Genomic DNA, 16940 nt, shown 5'->3' on the forward strand with positions numbered 1-16940 from the left:
TAATAGAAAAATAGTTATAGTTAATGATAAGAGTAAATTAGGAACTAAGTGTAAAATTATCCATTAATTTCATAAAATTGACAAATATTGTTGGACATTCCAAAATAATATAATGGACAACTATTGTTAGACCAATAGTTAGACGGAGGGAGTACTATAGAAGTGATAAGTCGCATGCTTACACATACCAAAATTTAACTTTCTAAATATCAGACTTCAAATTATTATGTTTACTCTTATAATTAGTTGATAACAAAACAATACATTAATTTTGAAAGACCATAAAACTAAACCAACAATTAACTAAAACAATAAAGAAAGAAAAATAAACTAACCTAACCTTCATGCATACCAAAGAAGAAGAAAAAAAGACATAACTTCATAAATTAGAGAACTATTATTCTTTACAAACAATAAACAATAAAATCTAAATTATTGGACAATCTAAAACAATTTTAATATAATTCTCAAATATTATATTTATAAAATTAAAAGTAAGCTAAAGCAAAATGGATGAGCTATAAAACCATAATAAAGATAGAAAATGAAAAATCTATTTCAACTGCAACATAGTTGCTTACACAATATAAAGATTAAAACTTAGAGCTTATACAAATCTGCAAGGAGAATAAATCAGAAAATTCAGTACTTATTTTTTGGTTGGTATCCCTGTTGTTACACACTGGTATATAAAAAAGATGTCGAATACAGTCTCAGAAAAAAAAACAAATACCTGATAAAAGAACTACAAGAACAAACAACAGCAGCTTTGCCAGTTACTAAACTGGACAAAAAAGTTCAAAAAAAACTCTACCTCTTGACATAGTCCAATTGATACTCCGCTTTGTTGAGGATGAACAACACACATCAACTGTAGTGGACGGTGTCAAGTATAATCGGATATACATCTTGATTAAATGCTGATACACGAGCCTAAATTCGAAAAATTGAAACCTCAATTTATAACACAAAACCCCTTTAAAAACTGCTTTGTCTCTTCTCAATATGTATACTTTTTCCAGACAGGCCCCTCGTTAGCTCAATATGATCAGCTATAGCTGAAATGCATATTAAGTGGAATATGGATTAACATTCACAGCCCACTTAATTTTCTTAAGGCACTTCGAAGAATCTTCAGATCTCCTATGCTGCGATTCCTGGAAAATTCATGAACAGAAGATTGAGCAATCTCAGTATCTGGACAACTTTCCAGAGTAATATATAACATTGATTCAAGAAACCAGGTAAAACTCGGAGAAAGATAATAAACAAAAGGCAACATTCTGCATTTACTCAATAGCAAGTTTGACGAAAGTAAAATAACATCATTTATACATGACAATTTTTTAGTGAAGGAGCTCATCGTATACTAGGAACACCTGCATCTAATTAACCAGGTCTTTCTACACCACACATTTGAATAAGGGCATCCTTTGGTATTAAACTGTTACAGGCTACAACTTAAATCATTAGAGTTCTTTCTCCTGGGTCCAAAAGGTGTGATTGTTATTCTTTTAAAGCAAACACAAAGTAATGGTCCAAAAGATTTTCAGACAGATTGAACTAGAAACTATTGGGGTATACCAAGGTCCTTTTATATGGCCACTACAAATTCATCATTCATCAGGCCGAAAAACCAGAGCTCAGCAAGCGATAATCCTCCTTCAGCCCCTGAATATTGACCTCCTGTAGATCTGCAGGACCCTAGGGAATGTAGGAAATAAAAATTTTGAACTATTTTTTCGGGGGAAGCAGGAGATGAGGAGGAGAGAAGTCCCACACATTCAGCCTCTCTTTAGGCACTCTAGCTCATCGAAGCCACTAATATTTATTTTCCCTTTACTTTTTAGCATGGAAATGATTTCAATTACAAAAGACACAAAATTTAGCTAAGAAAGTCACAATCATAAGGCCATAGTACGGCTCAAGCAGCTATGGCAGTGAATGGACAAAGGGAGGAAGACCCTAATTCATCTCCCATCTAACCACCATTCTTATTCCCCTCGGTACTATCTCGTGCTAAATCAAGGAACCTTAATTTGAAAATTTAACATCCAACATTGTATGACATTAAAACAATAGGACAGCTCTTTTGGAAGTTGTCAAACCTTATAAGGTACATGATTAGCACATGCATTAACTATCAGGAGGAAAAATATTTCACCCCATTCAAAGCCCCTACTCCCACACCATTAGGGGCGGCCGTACACAAATCCCTAATTCCTTCACCCTCATTCCTGTAACAGCAAGGCTTTACTATCTTATGAAAACTCATAAAAACCATATCTGGTTTACTGAAGTGATTAACTAATGCTTATGTAACTCAAAGAAACTTTTTAAGTAAAAGGTATGGCTACAAGCTTCACCTTTACAATCTTAAATTTAAGAACATATTCCAAGAACTTAACTGGTAAAGCCTATTTGTTTTTGTCTTTTGTTAAGAGAGAGAAGGAAGTTTCACTTTTAGGCACATATTGCAGACTTCGGAAAAGAAAAATCAAATGCAAGATTTCCCAAGGACTTTAGGAAAAGCTGCATGCCCACAGTTCTACAAATATTTCAACTACAATTGCTTGAACAGTGTGTCCTATTTTGCCTAGGAGAAAAAGGCCAGTAAAGGTATCCTCAAGTTTTTTTCTATTAAGGTTTTCAAGTTTCATATGAGGCATAATAAGGGTGTTTCAACCACTTCTGTTATTTCGGAAAAAGAAGTTACAATAATTTATAGAATGTCAACTTAAATTTAAACTTGGAGCAAATACTACCTAAATTGAGATCAAATCTTCAAGCGCCATTTTGCAAATATCTTTTAATGATCTTTCAAGTTAAGAGTCTACTAATCACAAAAGTAAGGTATCCTCTTGCAAATGAAAAACCAAGTTCCTATAAAAAGAAGCATTCTAAATCCAAAAGGGGAAAAGCCGGTTATTATCTACTTGACCAATATTGGTAATATGACAGATATGTGTCAAGAATCAAGAAAACTTCATCAAAAGGAAAAGTAGAATACCAAGAAATGCACAATATGAAGTCCAGTTTTGAAGTAACAGAAGAAAAATATCCAAATTATACAGCATATGCAATTGGAAGAGTATTCATACCTCTATTTGATTGTCTATTTGCAATACTATAATTTCCAATATAATTCTCAGAGTCTTTAGCTGAATCATCTGCTGGATTTTCAAGTCCATATCCAAATGTATTAGAGCCCTCCATATCAGAAGACACAGCTTGCCATGTTGGATCACCATACATGGAGCCACTGCGATATACATCTCCATAAGACCCCTCATAAGCACCACCTGATGCAGCAAATGAAGTTGGGACACCACCTGCTGCATTGCTTCTTGCAAGTCCTCCAGATCCCAGCCCATAACCGTTTCCCCCACTCCTGAACCCAACATTCCGACCACCATATCCAGAAGCACTACCAACTGGAGCAGAAATAGCCGACGAGCCCCAATTGGCACCATTATTCCCAAAGACCCCATAACCACCAGTTCCGGATCCCAAAAATGAACCGGAGCTACCAGGACCTGGAGAACTGTTAAGACCACCATTTCCCCATACATTCCTGGTTGGTGAGCTAAGCAAAGAATCACCTCTATTGCTGCCTGTGTTATATCCAATGGGCGTAGTGTATCTGCTTGAGTTGCCAGTGAAATATGGGTTCAGAACCCGCCCATAACCAAGATTGTTGCTAAAATTGGAAGCTCCTGCAAAGGTGGGGCTCAAAGCTGGGTCCAAATTGACACCCATTCCATAAGCAGGAGAAGAAAACTGAGAGAAACTTGTACGTCCGCTGGAAACTGGACTAAATCTACCATCCACCCTGACCCCATATCCTCCAACCGAACCTAAACTATACCCTTGAGCATAGTTGTTGAGAAAGTTATTTACTCTACCAAGTCCATAGTTGAATCCAGTGAAAGGGCTCCTGTTGGGCCCCGGAGACAGCTCTTTAGGAACAGCGCACTTCACCTCAATCATTTTACCATTTAGATCATGAAACGTCTTATACAATGCCCTATCCACTGCATCCTCTGAATCATAAGTTATAAATCCAAAGCCTCTTGGCCTCTGAGTGTTGTGGTCATACATCACTACAACATCTGTAATTGTACCAAACTGATCAAAGTATGTCTTGAAGTCACTCTCAGTAACAGTAGATGCTAAACCTCCTACAAATATCTTTTTTGTGCGTCCAGGACCTGGAGATCCTTGAATGCTGCTATTGTTTCTATTTATTATTTGTTGGTCATCCCTCGGAACAGCCTTCTTTGCCTCAACCTGAAAATTGGATGCCAATGAAGAACTTGGACATACAAAAATGATTATTCATCTATCCTAATCAGCACAATCCAGCACGGATTAATCTTCAACGGAAACTTGTCAAAAACATTTCCGTCATTTACCCATCAGTTAGGTGTAGTAAATTATGAACAGAAAACTTGCTGAATTGAAGCAAAAGATTCACATAGGCAATATACCAACTAGTTGAGTTTCATAATGATACATTATAAACCTCTAGCATTAGAGAACTCCGAATTATTGAATATTAGTGAAATCGATAGTGAGAATTCATATAACCGACCAAACTAAACACGTAATTGTTGCTGCTGTATTCTAATCAAACACGAAATACTGAAAAAAAAAGAAGAAAATAACTGACCGTCCTCCCATCGATGATGTGCTTCTCATTAACAACTCTTTCAGCAACAGCGGGATTAGCAAAGACAACAAAACCAAAACCACGAGCACGACCAGTATTGCGATCTCTCATGATCACAGCTTCAACCACTTCTCCATACGAAGTGAAATATTCTTTAAGACGTTCTTCATCTGTGTCCCAAGATATTCCACCTATAAATAGCTTACCGAGATCTGTCTCCATCATTTCTGCTATCCAGATCACAACAAATACAAAAATCACTATAAATAGCAAAAACCCATCATCAATACTAATCATACAGATCCAGATTTGGATAATAAAAAACTAATCAACAAACCTTTTTATGAAGAAAATCAGGCAGACCCCAGTTTTCAAAATACTGATTAAACAGCAAAATGAAAGTTTTGGATTCAATCTAACAACATCAGATCTTTATACCATCAATCAAAACTCAATCCACAATCTCTGAAAATCCACAATTCAGATCAGAAACTCATAAAAACTATAAAAATAAAAATAAAAAGAAGCGTATGAATGAAGCATATAAAGATGAAATGAAAATGCAACATTTGCGAATAATGAAAAAGATTAAAGGGAAATTGGTACAAACCAGAGATCTATAAGAAAATGAAAACAGAGGATGTGGTTATCATCCTCATTTCTTTTCATTGATCTTTGGTTATTCCAAAGCCATTTTTTTTTTCTGTTTTTTTACTATATAGTTTTTATAATATGGAAATGGAAATGACAATGTCGAACAAATAATTTGGGTTAGAAAAAATTATTATATACAAGAATATTTGGAGTGCACAACATGGTACACGACCACTACTACCTTTTGGTTAAACCAAAGGCCTACAATACATTGTACTATCATATCTATTTCATTTTTTCTTAGTACTCTAGTTCTGTTTTAATTTTTTTGTCTGATTTTGATTTAATACGGTGTTTGAGAAAGTAAATTGTATTAAATTAAATTTTCATTGTCTTCTTATTCTTTGTATATGATTTTATTGCACTTGAGTCGAGTGTTTTTTGAAAATAGTTTTTCTACTTTCACGAGATAGTGGTTAGATCTACTACGTTTTACCTTCCCTAGACCTTGTTTATGGGATTTCACCCTATATATTGGTGTGGTCTTGAATTAAATGGATGGTTGCTCATGTTTCATTGTGAAATTTTGATAAAAGTAATTTTTATTTTCAAAGTGAAAATTGGAGTTGTTTTTCTGACTTTTTTAGGGTAATTAGGAGTGGGAAAAAAAGAAGTAAAAACACGTTTATGTAGTTTTTCAAATTCTTGAAAATTCTGAAATTTCCACTTTAACTTGAATTGCGAATTTTTATAGTCAAACGTGTTTTTCGAAGTACAACTCTTAAAAGAAGTGAAGAAAATTCATGATCAAATGTCTCTTAAGCATATGTAGAATGTATTAAATTGTTCTTAATTTTGTCATCTTAAACAAATATGTGAAAAGTTAAAAGAGGGCTTTTTTAAAGGAAAAACTATATACATATATATATATACACTTCACTATCATATATACTATTGTTACTTATACTTTCAAAATATTACATGTCTTACCAGTTATCACTACTTAAGAGTTTTTTTTTATCGAAGATACATGTATTTTGACTACCAGATATACTAAAATAGGGAGAGAGGCGAGCGAGATGGGGAGGGAGGCGAGCGAGATGGGGAGGGAGGCGAGCGAGATCTGTTATTTATCCCAAATACATGTGAATCATACTATATACACACTATATGTATCAGGTGTGATACACATTTATTTTGAATATCAGATACATAGGAAAGTGTCGAGCGAGATGAGAGAAAGCCGAGAGGTGAGCAATATTTGTAATGTATCACATATACATGCGAAGCCACTTGGATACAATGTATCTACAATAAATTACACCTAATTTTCACCCCATGTATCCAAAATACATGTATATGGATGCATCAAAATCTAATAAGATACATAATATTGTAAATTAAAATATATTTAAGTAATTACCTCATAAACTAGTGGAATTATATAAGCTTTTCTTTTAAAAATAGATAAAACAAAGAAATTAAAACGGATGGAGTATTTTATAATAATAGAAATGAATTGTTAAAATTACTACTAATGCAAATAAACTCGTCATCAAGAAAGAGGAAGAGTACAAGTAACACATATTTTTGCTAACTAAAATCCGAAATTCTCGCGCATTGAAACTAATATTTTTATTCGTACACTATTTGCATATTAATACGAGGCGAAAAAAAAAAAGCTTTGTTCTACCAACTTTTGTCTCTACGAACGACATTAGTTGCCTCAAATAATATTTACTTGATTGGTATGTGGTTATGTACTTCCTCTTGGTATTTAATTATTGGGTTATAAATAATTTCGTAAAAATATTAATATCATAGAAAATCAAATTTCAAATCAAAAGCAAGTAAAAATAAATGAAAAATCTTAAAAGTTAACGGGTGCACGTGCATCCCTATCCTATAGGGTGGGTCTACCTCTGCACTCTATTACTACGATGACTCAATTGTCACTAGCTCCTAGTGCTGAAAGTGCACACAAACCGTGTGTAAAACATGTGAGTAAAATAAAATATGTGTGCTCAGTAGCATTATCGATCGATCCTGATATGAAGCAATGAAGAGAGTTGATCCAATATTACCCTTTATCTACACTAACCATAAATATCAACTAGAAGTAGGGGTGTGCATTTGGCTTTTCTATTTGACTTTGTATTATTTGGTTTGAATTTTTAGTTTTTGATTTTGAAAAGTATAACATAATTCGAGAATATGAGTGTATAAATACCTCTTATAATTTTGTATGATTTCAATGTTTAGATTCAAGAAAAAAAACGAGGTCAATTTTTTTTATATAATAATGTATAAGACCGTATATTATTGTATATGAGTGTATAAATATCTTTTTATAATTTTGTATAATATCATATAATATTATATATCAAGTTAGTAAATATTTTTGCAAAAATAAAGTATGAAAATTGTGTATGTTATTATATACCGAATGTATATTGTTGTGTACCATTGAGTTTTGGACTAACGATTTGTAAAGTAAATTGGACTATATATTTTTTCAATATAAGTTAGAAAATTTTACTTTTCTGATATTTTTTCTAAAATATTTGATAGAGATAAAATATTAATTGAGATATTTTAAATATATGTAAAAGAGAGAAATATTTGATATTCCTTTTACGGTGTTTTTATTAAGGATAAAAAAGAATTTGTTAATTCAAGGTAAATTGATAATTTGTTATTGCATTAAAATAGAGATGCTAATGGTCTCTTATGAAACTACAATCTATGTAAAAACACAAATTGTTTTTGTAAAATTGAAAAAGTATTATTATTCATGTAATTGAGTCTTAAAAATTGTTTTGCTATACAATTTTTCTTTTTACTATTTCATTTTAAATTATGGCCTTTTAATCTAATACAACTTAGCTCATGGTTCAAAATAAGGATTGATCAGGTATACTGGATCAATATGTTTTGATAACTTTATGTGAATGATATGTAATAAAATTATAATGTTGCAAAAAAACACAATTTAATAAAACAGTATAAAAGGGACAAGCTAAGATAATAACTTTCAAATCTCGTGAGCTCTTTCAAGTGCTTTTAATTTTCTTTTCATAATTAGCAAGCGTAAAACCACAAACTAACTCCGCACCTTATTGTCTCTATCATTCTAAAAAAATCATACTATAAGTCAAATTGCTCAATTATTAATATCGCCTTCAAAAAAGTATTACTATCTTTCACTCGATTTTTATACATAAGATGTATTTAATTACTTAATATACTAATTAATATGGATTTTTATTAGTATCTTTTAAATTCGAGTAATGTTTATTTTGAAAAAAACTTTCTTTACAAATTGCTCTTATTTTCCAATTTTGGATATTTTCTTTTTTTCGATCAAGCTAGCATATCAAACCAAGTAAAATCCTATTTATTAAAAAAAAAGTGTTCTTTTCAAATAAAACCCATGCCAAATTGCGAATTCTTCTTTTCATACTTGAGAAAAACTATAGAATGAATCTAATAAATATTTTTGATGCTCAAAAAAGAAAATAATAGACACAATTCATAATCAATTTTAGCAAAGTTATGACTTGTCATAGATTATATGACCAACAAAATATTTTTGATAAAAAAATTCAAGAGAATTAAAAGCACCATGTGTTTACGATTTTCAGTTTTTTTTTCAATAGTTAATTTCTTTTTTTTTTAATAACTTAGTTGTCTATCTAAACTTTCACCTTTATTAGTGGAAGTTCAATTTTGTGCCTTATAATCTATTCCTATTTATCCTTTCCCACCCCCTCTTTTTTATTTTAGCTCAAAAACATTAAAGGAGAATTATGTAGCAATTTTTACTTAAATTATTTGTTTTTTTCCTACTCATCTACACTCAACCCTTGTTGGTAGGAATGCCAATAGGGCGGGACAAAGCGGTTATGGAAAGAATTTAGAGCTATATAAGGTGGGATAGACTTAATATTATGCGGGATGAGATGAGCAGGGAACAGGTTAAAGTAGTTATTTTTAACAGATAATATGGACGGGCGAGTTTAAGATAACCAAATAAGAACCCAAAGAAAATTAAATTTTTGTAATTAATAAAAATAAAAAATACAAACCTTTTATATTAAACTTTGACTTTAATTTTTTTTTAAAAAATTAAACTATATCTAGCCAGTAAATTTTTAGTGTTGAAATATTAATTAGCGATTTAGAAACAATTGTTGAAATGCTAACTAGAAACCATTAATTAGTTGTTGAGATGTTAATTGGCGAAAAATGATTTTTTTTTTTTTTTTTATGAATTTTATGTTTCATATTAAACTCAATTAACAAAAAACTATAAATTTATGCAAGTTAGGTACATATGTAACAGAGCAAGACGATTTTAAAATGAAAAAAATTGTAATAAATTATCATGTAAGACGATTTAAAAAAAATTATGAGTTAATCTCAATCGGTCACGCACCCATGTCGTCTGGTCTCATTGTCATCCCTAGCCTAGCTTAGCCTTATCTCAACCCCTGTCCCTTCCATGCCCCCACATCCCCACCCACCCCACCCTACCCCACCCTACCCCACATCCCCATCCTATTTCTCCCCTTTTGACTGTGTCTCCTCCTACCTCCAAAAAAAACTCTTCTGAATCCGTCAATGGAAGATTCTCAGTCTCACTCCCACTCTCACCCTCACCAATACAACCACTCATGTCCACTCCCTTCCATCAATGAATCTTCTGAGCAAGTCAAATTTGCAAGCTCCGATGCTGCCTTCTCCCCCACCGTTGGATCCAACACCGGTGCTAAATACAAGCTCATGTCACCTGCTAAGCTCCCGATCTCTCGCTCCACCGCATGTATCACCATCCCTCCTGGTCTCAGTCCTTCATCCTTTCTCGAATCTCCCGTTCTTCTTTCTAACATCAAAGTTAGTTCTACATCTCAACACATGAAATTTACACTTGAGAAATTTCACTTTCAGATTTGGGATCCGATAACCTAACTAGATGTCTTTTCGTTTGTTAAGAAAATGAAATTGGATATCTTAACTAGTATTTTGATTGCTAATTTGAAAGTAATATAGTTGTGCTGTCTTCAAATTGTTTTCCTTATTTGATACTCTCGAGTGGAGGACCGGAGGAATTATTGATGTGATTGCTGCTTTCTTAAAGTACATTTTGAACTATTAATTATATGTTTGGTTGTTTTCATTTTATTGCAATTTGTTGTTTGATTCCTTTTCCCCACCTGAGTGCTATTTTGGGGAATACGTGTATATATATGGATTTCTGTGAAATTTGCAACCGTAGGTTTTGATGCTAACATTAGGGATGCTGATATATGATTATTCTTCTAGATTTTCGTAGAATTATATTCTGCCGTCCCCTGCATATATAGCCGTCAGTGTGCTTCTTCACATGTTGAATCTTCCTTTTGGCAAGATGCTCAACTTACCACTAAGTGGTTCCATAGAGAAAAAAGATACTGGTGATATGAATGTGAACATAATAATGGCATTAGAAAGTTATTTATTCTTTTGTTATTCTAACCAGCATGATTATTATAAGCATGTGTGCCTCATGTGTCACTTAAGTCTTATATTGAAAGGTTCTAACTTCAGTGGCTGGTGATGAATCACCTATGAAACTACTATAAGTAGCATCTATTTTTCTTGAAAGCATCTTCACCCGCCACTGAGATGGAATGATAATTGATAAAGAAAGATAGCGAAAAGAAAAAAAAAAGGTTTCTTCCCCTATAAAGGAGGAGGAAGCTGAGGAAAAAGAGGAAAATTTGTATCACTTTGGTTATCCTATGTTCAGATGCTACTTCTATTTTGGAAAGGAGATTGTGATCACTGAGTAGTGTTTCTTATAACCTGCAGGCTGAGCCGTCTCCGACCACAGGTTCCTTCTCCAAATTTCAACTAATGCAAGGCTCTAGTGGGAGTGCTGCTTTTTCATTTATGAGAAGCTGTTCCAGTGGAAATGCATATGGTGAAACGACCGGCGAATTTGAGTTTAAATTTGCTATTGCATCTAGTTCTACATCAGGATCACTGGCGAAGGAAGCTGCGGTGGTAATGCCCTTGACTGTTATCCTTGGCATATTGGAAATAAATTACCTAGGTTTTATTCAAAGCCTATATACTTGAATTAGATTAGAAACAAGGAAATACAACAAGAGCACTATTGAATATTAGTTATTTTCTCTTCCCCCTTTAAAACTTCTCAATGGGCCAATCCATTCCTTAAATTGAACTGTGCTTGATTCAGAAATTTGCTTAAAAATCTGACTGTGGTGTTCTTGAAATTCTCTCTCTCTCTCTCTCACACACACACACACCCACACCCACTCACTCACTTACCGCATCTCATTCGTGAAAGGATGGAGACACAACTATTACCAATAAAAAAAGGACTATAACACAATTCTTTGCACTTGATGCCTGTTGTATGCTTGTAATTATAACATGAAATGTCAGTCAAAGTAATTCTGTTGATCTTTTTGTCAAACATACAAAAGGCATCTGCAAGTGAGAGATAACTTCTTTGTGACCAAAGTTGTGGGAACAGGGTAGGTTTTTGGTCAATTCTTTCTTTAACAGAAAAATAAAATGGTATAATGATTGCACCTTTTGTTTTGTTTGTTTGTTTTCAGTTTTTGTAACAAGGTGATTACATCTCTTTTGTTGATAGTTCAAGACCCTTAAATGAATTAATTTGAAGATTGACTTTATAAAATGAAAAGAATGGAGTGTAGCTGTTAAAAGTATAGTCAAAAGGTGTTAACTCATTGCCAGGAAAATGATGATTTGTTTGCATCGTGTATTTGGTTTCCATATATGTCGCTAATTTTTTCCTCTTGGTTTTATTTGTTTTCTTCTACATTTGAGTGGATGTGTGGTTCTGATGAATTGCTCATCTCACTTGACTGATGCTTTGGGGTTTGGAAGCATTTCCTTTCTTTCTACATTTTATGGATTTAATGACAGAGGATCCAACAACAATAAGAAGGCCGTGCAGATTTAGTTTTTTATTTTCTTTTAGTACCTAAAGAAGCAACATGTGAGCTTCATTATTATTTTAGCTGAGTTGAATTGAGTTAATTCCTAATACACTGTTGTAATGAAGATATCTGCAGGTTTCAACCAACAGCAAAGTGAACCTCTGATTCAAGTTCAAGATCGATCTCTTTCTCAATCATTAGCACCTTCAGCTCTTGTTGACAGCGAGATGCCTGATTCAAAAGAGCTGAGTCTACCTGCACCTGTTAGTTTAGAAGCCTCGTCAATTAGTACTTCTGCTGCTGCAACTGATAATGAGGAAATAAATCAGAGGGGTCAATCAAATCCAAGCTCGCAAGGGTCACATGCTGATAATAAAGATGTATCATCGGTAACAGCTGAGAGATCATCAGAAGATGGGTATAACTGGAGAAAGTATGGCCAGAAACTTGTTAAAGGAAGTGAATTCCCAAGGAGCTACTACAAATGTACATACCCAAACTGTGAAGTTAAAAAGATATTTGAGCGCTCTCCTGATGGACAAATAACAGAGATTGTGTATAAAGGTTCCCATGATCATCCTAAACCCCAGCCCAGCCGTAGGTTTACTCCTGGTGCGCTTACTTCCATCCAAGAAGACAGAGGTGAGAGAGATGCATGCCTAACTGGTCAAGAAGGTAAATTGAATTGCTCTTTACGGGTTGTTTCCTACTCAACCAATGCATGACATGGTAGTCTTTATTGAAGCTTCTTTGATCTCATATGGAGTTATTCCTCTCTCTGTTTTATCTTTTCTTGAAGACAAATTCAACACTAATGCTCAGACTAGTAACACTGAGCCCAGCGGTACTCCACTATCACCTCGACAAGCTGGTGGTGATGGTCTTGAAGGTACAGTGTCTCAGTTGCATAGTGCTAATGATCAGGTGGACGAGGATGATCCATTTGCAAAAAGAAGGTAAAAACTGAGGGCCCTAAATTTATTCCTGTGTAGTAGTCCGGTTTTACAATTGAGTCTTTAAGCAGGAAAATGGATGGTGGCATGGATATTACACCAATTGTTAAGCCTATCCGTGAACCACGCGTTGTTGTTCAAACTGTGAGTGAAGTTGATATATTGGATGATGGATACAGGTGGCGGAAATACGGTCAAAAGGTGGTCCGTGGTAATCCTAATCCCAGGTATTTTAAGCATTGTGTGTCATCTAATGCTAAGTGTCTGAAGTTCATGGTAGTTACTGGTTAAGAAGTTATTTTATGGTCCAAAGTAAATCAATACTTTTAGGGGGAGTTCCCCATAATGTTCTAAGCCATCTTTCTAGTCGACTCGATAGGTTCCCCTCTCAATAACAGTGTTACTTAGCAAAGTAAAGAAATAGATAGCCAACTATTGTTTTGGGTGAGATGAGAATAATCATGAGATGTAGTGGTGATGTCTTATTAAGCTGTGAACTGAAACTTATTTACAATCCCATACAACCATAACTGGAAAAACTGGGAAGTCATGTGTTATAGCAGAAAGTTTTGGGTCTGTAACATAATCAGCCTAGAATGTTAACACTTTCAACTAATTAGACTCTCTAAATGAGGTCTTAGATGAGTCTGTACCAACTGTTGGGAAATGATTTGAAATCATTTATATGTCAATTCTCATTGCTTGGTAGCCATGTTCATAAATCAAATAAAGTTTATTATGTAGAATGAACATATTTAGCTCTCCAACCCTCCCTCTTCCTATCTAGCAGTCTCTTCTGACCCCCTTTTCCACCTAATTTTTTGTTTGATGTTTTATGTTATATTATTTACACTCAATTTTGGTCCATTAGATTTTTTTTGGTTCTGAATCCAGTCCCATTTTTATTTTGTCGCAGTATTAATAGTACAAAACAACATACCCAGCCAACAAAGTGAGGTCTGGGGCGGACAGAGTGTACGCGGACCTTACCCCTATCTTGGAGTTAGAGAGACATATCCTAGTATTAATAATACGTATGAAAATTGGCAGTGTTAATGATAGATTAATGGCAGCAGTGCCATTCTTGAATGTATTACTTTGACAACTTTTTGGGCTAAAATTTGATTGAGAGGTTAATTACCACTCGATGCCCTGTAGGTTAAGTTAGAGCATGTGAAGCTGCCATTAGAGAAACAGTCATTTAGTAACCATTTATATCCAATCTGTGTTTTTCGCTGCTCATTTAATTGTTGGTACTCTGGAGAGCTCCTTAATACCATAATGGCCTAAAGTATTTGGAGGTTCTAGGTTCAACTCTCATACCCTTGAAGTGCTGAAGTAAAGCAAGGGTTAACATGCACCTGCATGACTGCGTCTGAACCTTGTGCCTCTAAAATATAGAAAATTGCACCACTCAGTATTTCATTTATTTGCCAAAGGCGTGATTGTAATGCCCTTGTTTCAGCAGCAGACCATAGAGTTCTATATGCAGCTTATCAAACAAACATTTCAGAATGAGCTGAATGAACTTCTAGTGAGACATCTAAGTAGTAGAGGGTGAATGGTTTTCATGCTTGATCGATTATCTTCAGGTAAATGTTTAATTAGGAATATAGGACAAGTGAATATAACCTTTTTTGTGTTAAAATATCAAGGTAGTTTGTGACTAGATTCATACACGCCTAGATCTATTGTATTAAATGAAGAAAATCATATAGAATATATTCTATAGGATACCTCAGGATATTCTATTTAATTATAGAATATTTACTTTTTTTATTAGCATAGGAATTGATAACTACTATATTATGTATTAAGTCAATTGAAAATTTTCTATTTTCACAATATGTATATCTGATCTCCTAAATTTTCTTTCTGAAACTCAAAATACCCTTAATTAGCTTTCATGGGTAGAAATCGCTAAACTGAAGACCGAGCAGGCAGAGAGATCATGCATCTAACAATTCATCAAATCTTTGATAAACTTCTGAATATCTTTGCATGGAGGACCTGGTGATGTTTTCATTAATTTGGCGTACTTTAAACAGGAAGGTGAAAGAACATAGATTTGTTGACCTCTCTTTCAATTTTGTAGTCTTTGGAAGGAGGGCGATTATTTAGCTATCATTTTAGGTATAGAAAATAGTCAATTTACCTCTAAAACTGTAAAGTCTACATCCAAAATACAATGAACCTGGTCTTGGCATGAGTTTCTTATGTTTTTATGGTGCTCATGTGAATGTGATGTAGGAGTTATTACAAGTGCACCAATGCTGGATGCCCTGTCAGGAAACATGTGGAGAGGGCATCCCATGATCCCAAAGCTGTAATTACTACATATGAGGGGAAACACAATCACGATGTACCAGCAGCCAGGACTAATAACCATGAAATGGCAGGATCAGCATCTGTAACTGGGGGTTCAAGGGTCAGGACGGAAGAGAATGGGTCAGTTAGCTTGAATCTAGGTGTTGGTATAGGTTATGGTATGGAGAATAGGCGCAATGGACAGCTGCACACACTGCCTGCAGAAACTGTACATAGCCAAGTTCAGGTTTCAAGTTCTAGTATAATGGTAGTACAGCCAGCTACAGTTGCGGCATGCTACAACATTGTAAATGGTGGCATGAGCCGGTTTGGAACTATAGAAGATCGTGTTCAGGGCACTGGCTTTGAGACTCTGCCCTTGCAATCATCTGCTCAATGTCCTCAAAACTATGGAAGGATACTATTGGGGCCGTGAATGTTTCTTCCTTCAGGCAAAAACTTAAAAATAAGATGCCTCCATCTGTTTTCTTTTTCAGCTTCTTGGTGGGATTACAGAGGGCTGGCTACATCTCTTGTTGGCATATACACTTTGCTTCAGAATTGAGAACCCAATATGTTGTATGATACAGGTTCACCAAATGTTCATTATGTAATTAGCTTTAATATCACTGTTGCTTTATACCGACAGTATGCTACAAAATGTAACAACTATGGATGTTCTGAGTAGATGTGAACGTCAATATATTTGCTTTACAGTAGACACAATTTGCTCGGCCCTAGCTGTGAAGAACTTGGAGGTATCAGCTCCTTTTGGAAATTATAGGATACTTGAATATGTTGTATTTTCTGTAATATGGTAGTAGACCTGTGTGAAATGTATTTTCCCACTATAGGTTGTGTAGAATATACCCTTGTTCGATCCCTTCCTGGATTCGGTGCTATCATAGCGGGAGCTTTAGTACACATGCTGCCTTCTTTACTGAGGTAAAGAAAAGATCTGGATCTGATGAAAATGCATTTTTGTATTTTTCCAATTTGATGCTCTTGTATCCTTTTCCTACGTAATTACTCCGCATAAACCCTTCTGCTAAATTTACATGTATTTAGTTTATGGGTGTGTTTGGTATGAAGGAAAATGTTTTCCTAGAAAATGTTTTTCTGGAAAACAAGTTGATTTTTGACTTATTTTCTCATGTTTGGTTGGTGAGTAGAAAATATTTTCCAGAAAAGATTTTGTGTTTGATTTATGAATGATTTTTTTTTTTTTTGAGAAATATCTTTTATTTTTACTAGGGTAGAAAATAATTTTTGAAATTGAAAATATTTTTTAAAAACAAACTTAAATTTTTTTGGGGGTGGGGTGGGGGGTGGTAGGGGTGGGTTGAGGGTAGGGGTGAAAAATTGAATTTTTGAAGTTGAAAATATTTTTTAAAAACAAACTTAATTTTTTTGGGGGGGATGGGGGATGGTAGGGGG

General features: G+C 34.2%; 2 protein-coding genes across 3 annotated transcripts; one reads left to right on the forward strand and one right to left on the reverse strand.

Moving 5' to 3' along the window:
- Window positions 1–538: 538 nt before the first annotated feature.
- LOC125809646 (heterogeneous nuclear ribonucleoprotein 1-like) lies at window positions 539–5425 on the reverse strand. Of its 2 annotated transcripts, none has more exons than XM_049489240.1 (5): window positions 5283–5425; window positions 5010–5137; window positions 4673–4899; window positions 3102–4290; window positions 539–1157 (listed from the first exon to the last, which is right to left on the reverse strand). In XM_049489240.1, the coding sequence occupies exons 3-5, from the start codon at window positions 4895–4897 to the stop codon at window positions 1144–1146; spliced, it is 1428 nt and encodes a 475-aa protein (XP_049345197.1). In that variant the 5' UTR covers window positions 4898–4899; window positions 5010–5137; window positions 5283–5425; the 3' UTR covers window positions 539–1143. The 2 variants fall into 2 exon arrangements, with proteins under 2 accessions (XP_049345197.1, XP_049345204.1); XM_049489247.1 differs by having other exon boundaries at window positions 4673–4900; window positions 5012–5122; window positions 5279–5422.
- A 4459-nt stretch (window positions 5426–9884) lies between these two features.
- LOC125809684 (probable WRKY transcription factor 20) lies at window positions 9885–16210 on the forward strand. The gene is made up of 6 exons (XM_049489281.1): window positions 9885–10162; window positions 11120–11314; window positions 12369–12918; window positions 13043–13199; window positions 13268–13423; window positions 15447–16210. Exons 1-6 carry the CDS (start codon window positions 9890–9892, stop codon window positions 15937–15939), a joined length of 1824 nt encoding a protein of 607 aa, XP_049345238.1. The 5' UTR covers window positions 9885–9889; the 3' UTR covers window positions 15940–16210.
- Window positions 16211–16940: the final 730 nt, after the last annotated feature.

The sequence above is a fragment of the Solanum verrucosum genome, unplaced genomic scaffold (assembly GCF_900185275.1).
Source record: "Solanum verrucosum unplaced genomic scaffold, falcon-dt-bn FXZP01000276.1, whole genome shotgun sequence".
NCBI classification, from domain to species: Eukaryota; Viridiplantae; Streptophyta; class Magnoliopsida; order Solanales; family Solanaceae; genus Solanum; species Solanum verrucosum.